Below are 16,035 nucleotides of genomic sequence, written 5' to 3'. Positions count from 1 at the left end.
TTTAAAGAATTATCGTTTTGGTTACCCTCCTGGTTTTTAAGGGGATTTATAATGACTAATCCGGACCAACCCAGGTTACACACATGGTTTTGATGGATGTGTCTCTCAATGGAGATTTTCTGCATACATATAAACTCGAACTCGAAGATCTGCTTAAACAATATTAAGTTGCTTTCCACTTGAATCTACCCGTTAATAAATATTTCAAAGAATGTTAACACATGATTATGGGGCTAAATGAAGTGGTAAATGTCGTTTTAGACTGTTAAATTGACCAGGGAAACGCATGGCAGCTATAAATTTCCAAAAAAAACAACGCCAAATTGTAAGAATCAATACATTGAATATTGATTTTCTACTTTAATAAGGAGGATTCGATCGTAGTTGGTTGATCCAATTTTGTCAACATCTTTCACGTGTTATAAGAAACAAAAGCTCAAAATTATTGGGAATTTCCACATTTTTATTGTGTTCACTTTCTTGGCAATTCCCCAAAACCCAAACCTTGAATCTGTTTTCAGACGAGTTTCGTCGCTAATAGTATTCATTTCGTCGCTAAAAGCATCCATTTCGTCGCCTTTTACGGCGAGATATGATCAGAGCACTGACGACGATAACAAGATCAGAAGAAAGAAACGATTCTACGATGGCCAAGTATTTCGGTTCTTTCATTGTGCTGATGGCATTGGCGGCGTCCATGGTGTTTCTTCCATTGATTTTGCCGCCGTTACCCCCTCCGCCGTTGGTTCTGATGTTCTTTCCGGTTGGGATCATGGCGGCTCTCCTGTTCTTGGCGTTTTCGCCGGCGGAGGTTGTGGGCAACGCTGTTTCTCATACTGTATGACTACCAGTGTTAAAAAACGCGTCTTTCATCGGAAAGTGGCCGGCTGCTGGCGGCTCTGCCGAATATAAAAATCAAAGAGTAGTCGAGTATTTATTACCTTTTTTGTATTACATTAAAATTTACATTATTTTGTTTACATACGAATTATACATTAATTTGTTGATGGAAAATGCATAGAAAATAGACTTAATTGTAAATATTCCCTCCATTTTTGTGTTTTTTTTATCTAATGTTGTGCAACAAACAAAAGGTTTATTAATGGAAATTACTAGACCTTTAAAATAAATAAGGATGTTCGAATATTTATAAGTATTAAAATTAAACATCTAAAAAGGGGTCGAGAGGCTCATTTTCGATAAATTTAAATATGAAACATTTCCCTTTCTACCCTCTTGATCAATTTTAAAAGTTATTTTTTTGTGGTTTCACTAAAGGATACACATTCATTTTAAATTACCAAAATTAATTTATCATGTGGATTAGGATAACTCTCTTTGATAATTTAAAATAAATGTGCATAGCCTTTTAGTTATTTATGGAAAGGTGGAGTAATGCAATTGAGATTATCATGCTTTGAAATTAAATAAGATGTCATGCAATCAATCAATAAGCTTCAATGAAAATTATTTACAAATTTAAAGAATCAATTTTAACACTAGAATCATAATACAATGAATCAAAATTAAAGGCATAAATAAAATAGGAAAATAATTAAAAATATAAATGGTAAATCCTTAAAGATATGAAAAGTAAAAAAATATGAATACTAAAATTGTCAAAAAAATAATAAAATATTAAATACACAAATGAAGAAAATGGAAAATGATAAATGATAAAAATATAAAAGAAAATTAATAAATAATAAATGAAGAGTAAATATGGATTAATAAAATAAAATATGTATATAATATAATATATGGTATGATACATAATAATTATAATAATATAAAAAATATACTTATATAATTATGATATACAAAATATATAAAAGTATATATAAAAAACAGTAGATGTAAAGATTAATAATATATATAATATAAAAATTTATAAATAGAAAAAGTTAAAATAAGATGGATAAAAATTAAAAAAAAAATGGTTGGTTTTCATGAGAAAACCTCAAGAAATGGTACTTTTTTTTTATAAAAAAAATCTAATCAAAATCATTTTTCTTGTTCTCAGTTTCCTACAATAAAGTCTAATATATATATATATATATATATATATATATATATATATATATATATATATATATCGATCAAGAAAAAAAGGATAAAAGCCAAGAATAAAAAAGAAAAGTAACTTGAAATGAAAGTTCTCTTTTATTACTATTTTTTCTTCATATTATAAATGCATAATCTATTCTCTTTTTCTATCTTTTTATGTTTTTTCTGTGTGTTCTAAAGAGATAGAGGAGATCTCTATTTATAGTTGAGTCTCCCTACATCCAACGGCCTAGATTAATTATATCGACATCTAAGATGAGTTGAAATCATACAATATCGCTCGATTCTGATTTACGGTTTGTGAGTCGTCTTCCAATAGTCTGATCATCTTTTGTGTTTTTGTTTGTCGATACAATTAGATATGTTAGTATATATATTTTATTCAAGTTTATTTGGTTAAAACTTTAACATTTTCCTTGTGTGATATCAAGTGGCTGATTTCTTGTATTAATGATTATAGAAAAATATTCTTATTATATATTTTACTTTACGGGTATAATTGTAAACTTTTATTATAATTTAAATATTTGTTTTATTATTAAAAGTAATCACTTTTATGTTGTCAAACAATTAACATGACAACGCAGGCAAAATCAAATTCGCATAATTCTTCTTGTGACTTATAAAAGCTGCATTATACTCTCAGGTGGCGTTTGGTTCGCTGAAATATTTATGAGAGAATTTGAATCTGTGATGGAATTTGAATCTGTTAGGAATTGGAATTCAATTTCATATTCTGTTTGATTGGCAGGAAATGGAATTGGAATCCAATTCCATATTTTGTTTGGTTCGCAGACATATAAGATGAATTTGATTTCAATAATAAAAAATGACAAAATTACCCTTCTTATTTTTTTGCTTTATTTTAGTTTGTTTTACAACTTACATATAGTAATATATTATAAAAAAATTAAAAATATTAAATTTTCATTTTATTGATTGATTATTCATTTCAATAAATTATAAAAATCATGCTAATAAAACATCATAAGTTAAAATCATCGCAATCAAAATATGTTAATAAGTTACCAAAAGATAGAGTAATATTTCAATACATTCTAATTGGAGTATGTTAATTAGTTACCAAAAAATATACCAAAAACTATTTTTATTCAATATATGAATTAGAAACCCGACCTGACACGACACAAAATAAAAAAAATTATTTTTATTCAATAAAAATATTGACTTAATTGAAAAAAAAAATATATATATATAGAGGAGTGTTATTGTAATTATTCCTAAATATATAAAGTAAAATTATATATTTTTTTCGGGTCGGTCCAGTTTTTTTCACCCTAAACCCGACCCAACCCGATTCGACCCGAATATCACACTTAAAAAACCCGACCCGACCCGAACAAAATAAAGTTTCACCCGACCTGACCCGAATATATGAATTAGAAATCTGACTCGACCCGACCCGAAATAATAAAAAAATATTTTTATTCAATAAAAACAGTGACTTAATTGAAAAAAAAAATATATATAGAGGGGTTTTATTATAATTATTCCTAAATATATAAGGTAAAGTTATATATATTTTCGTGTCGGGTATTTTTCACCCTAAACCCGAACTCGACCTAAATATCACACTTAAAAAAACCGACCCGACCCGACCAAAATAAAGTTTCACCCGACCCGACCCAAATATATGAATTAGAAACCCGACCCGACCCTAAATAATAAAAAAATATTTTTATTTAATATATGAATAAGTTACCAAAAGATTGATGAGGGTAGTACGGTCAAATTTCAATTCCCTCCAACAAGAGAATTGAATTACATCCCTTCTCTTCATGTTTCCTATTTTTAAATTTAGTCGAGTCTTACGTTTCTGTCTATATGCAGAGATTTTTACGCAATGATTTGTTTGCAGGGATTACCCCTATTACAGACGCGCATATAAAGACGACATATGAAGATTGTTCAACTATGTATTTATTTATTTATATATACATACATTGCATTTTATCTTTATTTTAAATTTTCTGACTGCCGGAGGTCTTCTACGGAAGCTGCTCTCAACCTGGCGTTGGGGGCAACCTACTACCCTACCTCCCCCTTACCCCATTGCATATGTGAATAAGATTTTGTTTTTATTGTTGTTGAAGCCATGAGGGATTTTAATTCCCTTGAAAAACTTGAACCAAACATGGAAAAGTGATAGAATTAAATTCAAATTCCCTCCAATTCTAAGGGATTCCATCTAACTAAACGCCACCTAAGCACCTCATTGATTATCCAAACTTGTAATACATACGGGAAGAGGCAATGTAATCCTAGCGTTTTTCCTATTCAAATTCAAAAGAAGCACTGTATTTATGATTGTACTAAATATTTCATTCAAACAAATAATTTTACAACCGTGTTGTTTTATGAATTTCTTTTTCCATTCACATTATTTTAAAAAAAATTGTCTGCCTATGATGATTCATGTGTGTGTAACACCTTAATCTGATCTATTCTATATTCGAAGGACATAATCATAATATTTTTTTTGTGGTTACTGTGAACTGTCATTTTGGTTGGTTTTTTATTTGTCCTTTTTGCTGTCTTGATTAAGTTTCGGTTCGTTCTAGTTAAAAGGAGATTTTTAGTGAGATTCTTTTTATTTTACATATATATAAAAGATCAATAAAAAAAATATGTCCTCTATAAATATTCAAAACGTATTTTGGTAACGGTTGAAATCTATAATTCGACGATACACCCTTTGATCCCTATATGAAAACTTATAAATAAAAAAACATCTAGAACATTGAAGTATAAAACTTAAAAGTCATAAAAAAAATCTTAGTACGGGTAAGGTGGGGAGTTCGGGAACGTGTATGAATGAGAAAAAGGCAATGAATGCGTTAGGAGTTAGGAGTAGGGTGTTTAACAAGTTGAGCAGCTCGTGAATTGTTAGAATTTGATTCGGTTAAAATTTGGTAAATTTTTTATTTGAACTTGAATTCGACTTGAGATCTTAATGAGTTGAACTGAGCAAAGTCTAACTCGACTCGATAAATTAGCGATAAGCTCATTAATTTTTTAAAATATATTTTTAGTAATTACTTCAAAATTATTTAATTCAAAAAATAAATCTAAATAATAATTATTAATTTATTAATAAATAATAAAAAATAATAAGTTAACTAATATATTATTTTTAATAAATAATAAAATAGCATTAATTAATAATATTATTTTAACGAGGAACGAGTCAAGTTGAGTAGCAATTTTTTTAACAAGCACGAGTTGAACATAATTTTAACGAGCAGTGAGTCGAGTCGAGCAACAAAATTTTTTAACGAGTATAAATCAAATACTATTAAACTCACAATCGACTCGCTCGATAAAAACTCATACGTAAGAGCGTGTAGGGAAGGCTTTCAACATCTTCCTTCATCACACTCTTCATTGAACACGGACGCCTCTTTCCAAATATTCTTCCATTCTCGAAGCATCCACAAGGATTGGATGATTTCAGCCTAGGTCGTATTAAAAATCAATCAGATTATCGATTCTTAACTGAATAAATTAAATTGTATTAATTAAAAATAATTATATTTTAAAAATTAAAAGTAATTAAATTCGAATAAAGTAAATTCTCGATTTTTAATTCAATAAATTAAATTTTGATTAAAAGTAAGCATATTTTATTCGGCCACAATCAACTATTATGGTGCACCACCTATTAAACAGATTATAATCTAATAATAATCACCTATTTGTTCTATGCGGTATATAATCAAACTTAAATAATTTTATTTATACAATATTTATTCTTTAAGTCCCTCTCTTTTGCATCATAATATTTTATAACTAATTAGTCAAAAATAATAATATTTTATAACTAGAGTCATCCTGAATATTTTTAAATATAATTAAATAATTTTAAACTGATTTGATATAATTAAACAATTTTAAACTCGGTTTCATATATCTTATATATATATATATATATAGGGACATGCACTCATTATGGTGTACTATTTTTCCTCTATTTAGGGTTAGATGTTTTTTTAATGAGAATCATATTTGACGTCTTTTGTTTTTGTATGAATACACAATAAAATCATACAAAATCGTTATTTTAAAAAAAGTTTAAACTTTTAAAATATAAAAAATATCTAAAATATATTTTAATTTAAACTTTTCATGAAGACAAACTGTCTTCTGTCGCTTTCCTTTCACGAAGCTAAATAAATCTGATTTTTTTTAGTTTTAAATTTGTGATTATAATACAAAATACCCATGAATTTATGTAAGTTTGATCAACATAGTAAATCATTCTTTTAGGGCTCAAGTTGCCCCTAAAGAAGACAACTTTAGTTAAATTGATTTATAGACTTTTCTGATATTAAATTGGCCCTTAAATTTGATAATTTTTTTGATTTAGCCACTATATTTTAGAAAGGGGACAAATTAACCCCTAAACTTGTAAGTTATTATAAAAAAATCAAGATTCAATTTGATAAAAATATCAAATTTAGATGTAATTTAATTAAATTTAATGAATTTAGGGTCAAATTGACCCTAAAAATATTAAGAATCTATCTAAACAAATTTATCAAGTTCAAGGATAATTGTGTATTTTTTTAAAAGGTTAAAAGTACAATTATTAGTATAATCACAAATAATATAATATTTGAATAATTATAATTATAATTAATCAATACAATATATAATTAAATTATTAATCAAAATATATTTAAGATTCATGTTATCCCACAATATTTTCTTACAAAAAGTTTTGCCACGAAAATTTGTGACTCTAAAATCTTTTAATTAATAGAGTAATTAAGAATATTCATGTTATCCCACTTTAATAAAAAAAAGTTCGGTTAAAACTTGGAAAATAATGGAATATTTTAAAGATTTTTCGTTTTGGTTACCTCCTGGTTTTAAAGGGGATTCATCTTGACTAATTCGGACCGACCCATATTACACACATGGCTTTGTGGATGTGTCTCTAAACGGAGATTTTCTGCATACACAAAGACTCGAACTCGATGACCTGCTTAAACAATATTAAGCTGCTTACCACTTGAACTGACCCGTTAATAAATATTTCAAAGAATTTTAACACATGATTATCTAAATGAAGTGGTAAATGTCGTTTTAGACTGTTAAATTGACCAGGGAAACGCATGGCAGCTATAATTTTCCAGAAAACAACACCAAATTGTAAGAATCAATACATTGAATATTGATTTTCTACTTCCATAAGGTGGATTCGATCGTAGTTGGTTGATCCAATTTTGTCAACATCTTTCACGTGTTATAAGAAACAAAAGCTCAAAATTATTGGGATTTTCCACATTTTTATTGTGTTTTCACTTTCTTGGCAATTGCCCATTTCTACTCAATTTGATTGGGTTTGATTTGTGAATCCACTTTTATTGACCTCAAAGAGTTAATTAAATTTGGTGTTTAAAGCTAATAGTGCACTAATTTAATTATTAAAATCATGTCTATGATGCAAATTAAAGAAAATGTTTTGGATAAAAATATTTAAAATTTAATTAACAAATGATTATAAGTGTGGATGAATGACTTAATTATTTTGTGTTTGATGTTAAAAGTATTGATTATTAACTTTTTTATTTAAAGATATATATATATATATATATATATATATATATATATAATATGAAAAAAATATAAGATGTATTTATAATAATATTAATTATTGTTTGTAAAAAAAGTTAGAATCATCTCTCAATTGAATTGGCACTCAATCAATTTACGACATCAACTCAAATAAAGGTTTTATAATTAATATTTGCAATTGTCATTGATTGAGTGGGTCAAAATTTTAATCCATCCGAATTTGATCTAAAAATTAAAATATTACAATTTTTAACATGCACCCAACAAGGTTTAATTTAAGAGGATTTTATTCGATTTAAAATCCACTCATTTTTTGAAGTGAAAACTCGCATCTGACTGACCTAACTCAACTCATATATATATATATATATATATATATATATATATATATATATATATTCACATTTTTATTAGATAATATATTCAAATATTGTTAAAAAATACAGAGAAACGTACATATAGAGAAGACATCGTTTATAATGTTAAGATTCAAATATTGTATATTATTTGAAAAAAATTAGTGTTTTATCTAATTGGATTAATCGATAAAATATAAGGTATAATGTCAAATTTAGCCTCAAATATTTATCTTTGGACATTTTGACCCTCAACATTTCATTTTAGGGTAAAAAATGCCTTTATTTTGGACCAACCATTTGTTAATTAATGGTTTTCGATCCTAAGGGGTCTTTTTGCCTCAAATGAAACATTGTAGCCAAAATACTTTAAAAAAAGAATAGAGACCAAAGTAACTATTTAATCAAATATTATGGGTCTTTTTTTATATTATGCCTAAATTAAATTTGTCAATTCTATTTAGGATAAACTAAATGTTTAATACCCTAACTATCACTTTTATTCCATTTTGGTCACCCAATTATTATTTTTTTTCTCTCTCAAAAGTATGCCTAACGTTACGTTTTGGTTATATTTCGATCACTAGCCTTTAAAAAATTAACAGAACTATTGACGTGACATTTTATAATTTTTCAATGATGATGTGGCATTATCTTATGGTGACACATCGACGTCATTGTTAACTTTTTAATAGTAAGTGACCAAAATAAAATAAAAATGTAACATTAGATACATATGATTTTTAAACAAAAAATAATTAGGTGACCAAAATAGAAAAAATGATAGCTGAAGCACTAAATATGCAGTTTACCCTTCTATTTAATAAGTTAATAATATCATATATGAAAGATGGTAAAGTTTAGCAAAAGAGAATCTTTTTATTAATTTTGGATAAATATAACACAATATCTATTTAAAGATAATTTTAAAACATTTTGACATTAAAGACTCACATCACTTTTGACATTGAAGGCTCACATCCCTAGTATCTATGGTATTCAAACTCGAGTCGTCAAAAAATAATAACAATTTCTTTACCACAAAAGTCACTTGGTTCATGAAGCAAAAGAGATTTTCGATTCAATCAAGACTTTGAAAAATTAATATCTTAAGTTCGAATCTTATTAGGTATAAAGTTTTTAAAAATATTTAATTTTAATCAAACAATTAATAATATGAACTAAATTATTTCAGTAGTTAAAATGAATGATTGTTATTCTTAGGGTTTATAGATTTGAGCGCATCGAATATTAGTAGAGATGGACATTAAACTCGAATTCGACGCGTTCCAGCCCGACTCTATTGATTTAGGTTTTATTTTTTAATTTGGCATCGGGTCGAGTCATATTTTTTAAAGAATAAATTCGAGTTGAGAGTACATATTTTATTGGTCAAATCGAGTTGACCAAAAAGCTGACTCATGCTCTTCCCAAAATATCAGAGGTTTTTGTTTATTATAAATTTCATTGATAATTTTTCGAACAATACTTCTTTGCAATAGATTAATAAAAAAATTAAACAATTAATAAAGTAAATATAATAATTATATACATTGCATGAAATTCATGGGACCTTCCACTACATGACTCAGATTTTCTAGTCCAAAAGAACCGACGTCATCAAAGCATGTATCAACGGCTGACATTGGACGCAGCCATCATAAAACTTCACATTTGTTTATTAATATATTTATATATACACAATCTAATGCCTCTTTCATCCATTCTCACTCAAAATTCTCTCTCCATCCATCCCATCGTCATTAGTTTCATCATTCTCCCCAAAACCCAAACCTTGAATCTGTTAAGATTTAAGTTTTCTTTCGAGAAAATTTCAGACGAGTTTCGTCGCTAATAGTATTCACTTCGTCGCTAAAAGCATCCATTTCGTCGCCTTTTGCGGCGAGATATGATCAGAGCACTGACGTCGATAACAAGATCAGAAGAAAGAAACGATTCTACGATGGCCAAGTATTTCGGTGCTTTCGGATTCGGAATCGGGGGATTATTGTTGCTGGTGGCATTGGCGGCGTCCATGGTGTTTCTTCCATTGATATTGCCTCCGTTACCACCTCCGCCGTTGGTTCTGATGTTCTTCCCGGTTGGGATCATGGCGGCTCTCATGTTCTTGGCGTTTTCGCCGGCGGAGGTTGTGGGCAACGCGGTTTCTCATACCGTATGACTTCCAGTGTTAAAAAAACGCGTCTTTCATCGGAAAGTGGCCGGCTGCTGGCGGCTCTGCCGAATATAAAAATCAAAGAGTAGTTGAGTATTTTATTACCTTTTTTGTATTACATTAACATTTACATTATTTTGTTTACATACGAATTATACATTAATTTGTTGATGGAAAATGCATAGAAAGTAAAATTAATTGTAAATATTCCCTCCATTTTTGTGTTTTTTGTTTATTTTCTAAATTTCTTCCTTATGTTTGTTATTCCAAAATGTTTTTTTATAAAAAAATTGTTTAATATGGTATTCATTATATTCTATTAAAATATTGGTGTCAACTATTTATACTACTAGTGATTATTTTATTTTATTTTTGTTATTTCAATAAAAAATTTAAAAATAATTAAATTATAAAAAATTAATGTAATATTTAAAATATGGAAAAATAATTTTCTTTTACAATTTGGATTAACGTGATAAATAAAATAAATAAATAATGTTTGTTTAATGATGTTCTATTCAATAAAAATTAGAAATAGAAAATAAGTAAATTGATAAAATAGAGAGGTTAGAAAGACCATTACGCCAATTAACCTTTAACATTCTCATAATAATATACCATTATTTAAGAAATAAAAAAGTATGCGACTGTATGAATTTATCAAGTGATCTTAACAGTAAGCGAGAATGTTGTTTTTTTTCTTGTGTCTATAGATAGAGGTGGACACATGTATTGTTCAGGGTGGGCATGTGCCCATCCTGAAATCTGAGTTCTTTTATGTGAGTTGTTTATTTTATTAGATGTATCCATCTGAAATTTTATTTGTGCTTACCTCATACAAATTCTTTTTATTATTAATACACACGTGTCTATCCTGAAAATATTTCTATATCTGTCATGGTATATAAAATGTATGTATTCTTAACTATATAATAACAATTAATTTCTGTATTTTTAAATAAAGGTAACTATAAGAAATCTCATATCACCGTTATTAGATAATGTTGTTAAATCAAACAATATAATAACATTCCAAAATCTTATAATAACATTTTAAAATCTTATATTATCAGAGTAATTTTGTATTATCTGAACCAAACATGCTCCGATAATTATATTAAAACAAATCAAATAATAACTAATTATATTATGATGAATTAACATAAGTGAACTAAATAGATTTTTAGTCAAATATAGCATGTTTAATAAACGAATAAGTTTTTATAGTTTGATAAATAAAAATCACACCATTCACGACTAATTCGTTCAAGTTGCAAATAGCAGCCGCGTGAACATTTGTTGGACCCAAAAGTCAAAAGAGAAGGGTTGAAACTTCAAAATGGTTCAACCTTAAATTACAAAAACATGAACACCTCATGCCGTAAAATCAAAGGGCAAACTACGTATTTGGTGTCTAAATTATCAATTTTAATCTATTTTAGTACTTAAACTTTCACTTTTTTCAACCTATATCTAACGTTTAGTTTTATTTTCATTTTAACGTCATGCCGTTAAATACTTAACGCGTTTAGTACCGAAACTATCAATTTTAGTCCGTTTTAGTACACAACTTTTAATTTTTTCAAAACTTAACGTTAATTTTTGAACGGAGTACTAGAATGAAACAAAAACTAAAGTTTTTAAGGATAGATTGCTAAAATGAAATAAAAACTAAACTTTAGATATAATTTTAAAAAAATTAAAAGTTTAGATATTAAAATATATCAAAATTGATAGTTTAAATCCTAAACGCATAATTTACCCATAATCAAATGGAATTTCAATTTTGAGCTTCAACTAAAGTCACTTTGAAAGTCAATTCATCTCACGCCACGTATGAATTCCACATGTTTTCTAATTAATATAAAGTTAAGAGCTTAAACATAAAACATTTATCTAACCGAATGGTCCCTAAAAATAGACCCAATTAACTAAATAATGTCTGCTCGTTTGTCTCAGCATATGCTTTGTCGTCTCAATGTTTGTTGTAGCAGCCCCATCACAAAGAAAAGGTCATTCACATGCCAAGTTTGCTACAAGATCATGTGCCTTCCGCATCCGATCTGCCCCGAAAAATACGTATTCAACGCTCTGAAGCAGTGTCTGGTACCTTAGTACCGTTTCACGGTGAAATAACCAGTCTTCTTCTCACATCTCGTTGTCTAGTATATCGCGCATCATTTGTATCGGAATGAGGCCTTCGGTTCGGATTGCCTCTTTGTTCAGATCAGGGTTGATGAAGAACAAAGTAGGCAACCCTCTGACCTGGTACAGCAGAATTTCCAGTTCCATTCAGTTTCTACTATCCTAATTAGACTGGAAGATTACTAGTGAAACCGACATGAAACGAAATGTAGCTAGTTTAAATAGATTCGATGGTTGCTCGAATTATTTGTTGTTGGCATCAATCCGGTATATATATGTCCAGAAACTCATGTTCGAATATGTGTTAGTCATGGGTACTTCAAGAAAAATGAAGGGTTGGAGCAACGCAAGTAGAGAAACAGAGGAAATGAGAGAACTCGAGGAATAAATAATGGTTGTCCTTTGTTCCCATATGTAATGGGGCAAGGGGAAGTAAGATAGTAGGCTGCCCTCAACACTAGGTTGAGAACAGCTTCCGTAGAAGACCTCCAAATTATGAAATGCCCTCCATGGAACTCGAGGAATAAATGTTACTCCCAAATTACCTGCATATCGTGTGCAAATTCGTACTCGTCATCGGTATCGACTTTGACGATAATTGCATTTTTCTCATACTCCACAGCTAGCTGTGATTAAAAAGAAAAGAACATGAAAATAAAAGATAGCACTTGACTAAATCTGCAAACATTTTATAGCTAAGCAACCAAATATGTAAGGCAAACCCCAGTTTAATGCAACCAAATGCCTGAATGGCGATTTGTAGAATTTGTTCAAGCACATAACATGGTTAATTTACATCAGTTCACCGGAAACCGGCATCCCGGAATATTTAGAAGATATAGAACCTATCTTTCAAAACTGTGTTCAAATTGCGAATTGCAAGAAAACGTCTTACTTGAGCATTAAGTGCAAAACTGCAGAATTTTCCAGTGCCATTTCAAAGGACCAACTAAAAGCATTACTTGATGCTATGTTAATGAATGATATACCAGGAGATGTTTACCGAAACTCCTGATAACCGATAACATCAACTTAGCAGAATATTCAGTGATTCAAAAATGTCAAGAAACATCGTTCTCGTTTAGTTCTACCAAAAAGGAAACTCCTGGCTTCAACTTCTACTTTATTGCATTAGTATGATTGCGGTTGGCTTATTTCGGTAAATTTGTATAGCGAAATTGTAAAACTAGGATCAATATTTCATACTTTTTAACTGTAAACACAGGTGAAATAGGAGATAAGGTAAGATACAAACCACACCGGTACTTTATTCTTCAGGTAGCAACAGATGCTATCAGTTTGGACTTTGGACTACACATGAACTCAACACAAATTCCAGGCAGTCGGAAGATTCCTTTTAGAACGATTTTAAACATCTAGGATTTTCTTGTATATTCACGATAATAGACTTACGTAAATCGGACTCAGATGTGAATATTGGATACGGGTAGTACCAAACACGAGTAAGTTTTTCCATGATACATGGAGGTTCTTTGAAGAGTAACAACTCTATACCCATGTCTGAATATGTGCCGAACAATGGTGCTTCGAGAAAACAAGTCAAAGAAACATAGGGATAGATTACCTTCTATATGAATCCTAATCTTGAGGAGAAGAGAAACTAAATGTAAACTCAATCATGTGTGTCTACATACATCAATAGAACATTAAATTTATCAATAGAACAGCAAAGCAGAAACAGAGTAAATGAAACACTTAAATTTACTTATAGAACAGCGAAGCAGAAACCGAGTAAACGAAACATTTAAATTTACCAATAGAACAGCTAAACAGAAACCGAGTAAACAAAGCTTACCATTTCAAGTTCTTGAGCCATTAAAATACAAGGACCACACCCTGTTGCATAGAAATCAATAATTATGGGTACAGTTCTGTCCCCTTTTACCAGCTCCTCGATTTCTTGAGCCGACAACTTTTTCTGCTCACTCAAAATGCCAATAACAAGTCAACAAATTTCAAAAGTTCATAAAACACCATCACCATATGAATAATGATAAAAAAAAAAAGATAAGCATCCTTCTTCCCATGTCTCCTCGATTCCAAGTAAATAAATTAGCTCTATTTCTTAGGAGGAAAGGCAATGGTGTGAGCGGGGACCGGAAGTAACTTCATCTGCTTCATGCCCTGCTCTTACATGGATACAGGAACATGCGCTTTCAATATCATAGATGTCGGTTACATACATCATCCTCTCAAATTACTCACTGTACTCCGCCATAATATTTTACTGATTATTTTTGGTTCAGTATTGTATGTTAATGAACACAACTTACTATATATATAATTCTTCTATATATATATATATATATATATGATATAACATAAAATATTCGTGTATATACACGAGTTTAGTATATATATACAAGGTAAAGTACATAAATAGTCTATCGACTATAAGATAATATTTTATTAAGTCTTTTTACTATTAAAAGTTCAAAATGATCCCTTTACTATAAAGAATTTCTTTATTGAGTCCATCAACTATTAAAAGTTATCATATGGTCACTCGATTATTCATTATATTCTAAACTTATTAGTGTTAAAAAATTAACCATCATCTGAGTTAGACATTAACATGTTAACTGAGATGTAATAGTTATTTGAGATTATAAAATCATATTTTATTATGTCTCACACAACAGGTTAATATACATTTCAGACTTCATCAATTTTTTAATGAAAAAGAAGAGTTTGAAACATAATAAATAACCATTTAATCATTTTGTAACTATGAATAGTAAAGAGACTCGATAAAACAATTATCTAATGAGAGAAACATTTTGTAATTTTTAAGAATAATAGGACTTAATAAAGCAATATCTATAGTCAATAGATCATTTATATACTTAACCCATGTATATACACACTAAACTCATTGAATTGTTAATTTAGAATCATTGGATTGGATGAATGCGAAATGAAAATAAGGAGGTTTTTCCTCAAAATTTCAGCAGCCCAACAGAGAAAAGCTACAGAATAAATTAACGCACAATTCCAAGTAAAAAATCATCAGTTTGACTTAATCTTTCCAGTAATGGAAAACCTAAATAAAACAAAATTCACAAAAAGCACTTTGTTTTTCCCCCCAATTTCTACAGCAACCCGATAGTGAAATGGAAAAACAAAACAAACCCAGAAAATGAAAGCAGAAAATAAAGAAAAAAAATTACCACAAGATAATCTTCCCTAACATATTTGCCAAGCGGGGGTTTGCAAAACAGCTTTCTGGGTTTTGTTGAAAGTGAGAGAGGTCTAGCGTTCGTTGCAGAGGAGAAGATTGGGTTCTGGAAATGGGATTTTGATGAAGATAAAACGGGTGAAAGCGAAGGCATTGGGAGTGTAAGTGTGTGGATTTGGAGGAGAGCCATTTCTGAGAAGAAGAGGGAGGTTTAAGCTTCCAAGGATTTGCAGTTGGGGTTTAAGTGGGCAAGAAATACTGTAGATATTTTAGCGGATTTGTTTGGCTGCTTGAATATGATTATCCCTAATCTGACACATGAACGAGAATGTGGTAAAAAAATCAAGGGTAAACTATGTATTTAGTTTTTAAACTATCATTGTTTATCCATTTTAGTATTTAAACTTTTAATTTTTACAAAATTATATTAAAAGTTTAGTTTTTGTTTCATTTTATTAACCCATTTAAAATTAACGTTAAAGTTTAAAAAA

The 16,035-nt window shown here is 29.0% G+C and overlaps 1 protein-coding gene across 1 annotated transcript; it reads right to left on the bottom strand.

Moving 5' to 3' along the window:
* Nucleotides 1–12,073: 12,073 nt before the first annotated feature.
* LOC120156110 (thioredoxin-like protein CITRX, chloroplastic) lies at nucleotides 12,074–15,811 on the bottom strand. The gene is made up of 4 exons (XM_039167525.1): nucleotides 15,537–15,811; nucleotides 14,162–14,284; nucleotides 12,891–12,971; nucleotides 12,074–12,465 (listed from the first exon to the last, which is right to left on the bottom strand). Exons 1-4 carry the CDS (start codon nucleotides 15,732–15,734, stop codon nucleotides 12,349–12,351), a joined length of 519 nt encoding a protein of 172 aa, XP_039023456.1. The 5' UTR covers nucleotides 15,735–15,811; the 3' UTR covers nucleotides 12,074–12,348.
* Nucleotides 15,812–16,035: the final 224 nt, after the last annotated feature.

Source organism: Hibiscus syriacus, unplaced genomic scaffold (assembly GCF_006381635.1).
Source record: "Hibiscus syriacus cultivar Baekdansim isolate YM2019G1 unplaced genomic scaffold, ASM638163v2 tig00111213_pilon, whole genome shotgun sequence".
Classification (NCBI taxonomy): Eukaryota; Viridiplantae; Streptophyta; class Magnoliopsida; order Malvales; family Malvaceae; genus Hibiscus; species Hibiscus syriacus.
This window is presented reverse-complemented; position numbering and strand designations above follow the sequence as displayed.

What these genes read in the sequence shown, in the direction of transcription:
- LOC120156110 (XM_039167525.1), bottom strand. Translation starts at nt 15,734, where the DNA reads ATGGCTCTCCTCCAAATCCACACACTTACACTCCCAATGCCTTCGCTT. An exon ending in TTAGGGAAGATTATCTTGTG is followed by an intron (nt 14,285 to 15,536) that starts GTAATTTTTTTT and finishes TTGAGTGAGCAG; the next exon opens with AAAAAGTTGTCGGCTCAAGA. An exon ending in AATTTGCACACGATATGCAG is followed by an intron (nt 12,466 to 12,890) that starts GTAATTTGGGAG and finishes CTGCTGTACCAG; the next exon opens with GTCAGAGGGTTGCCTACTTT.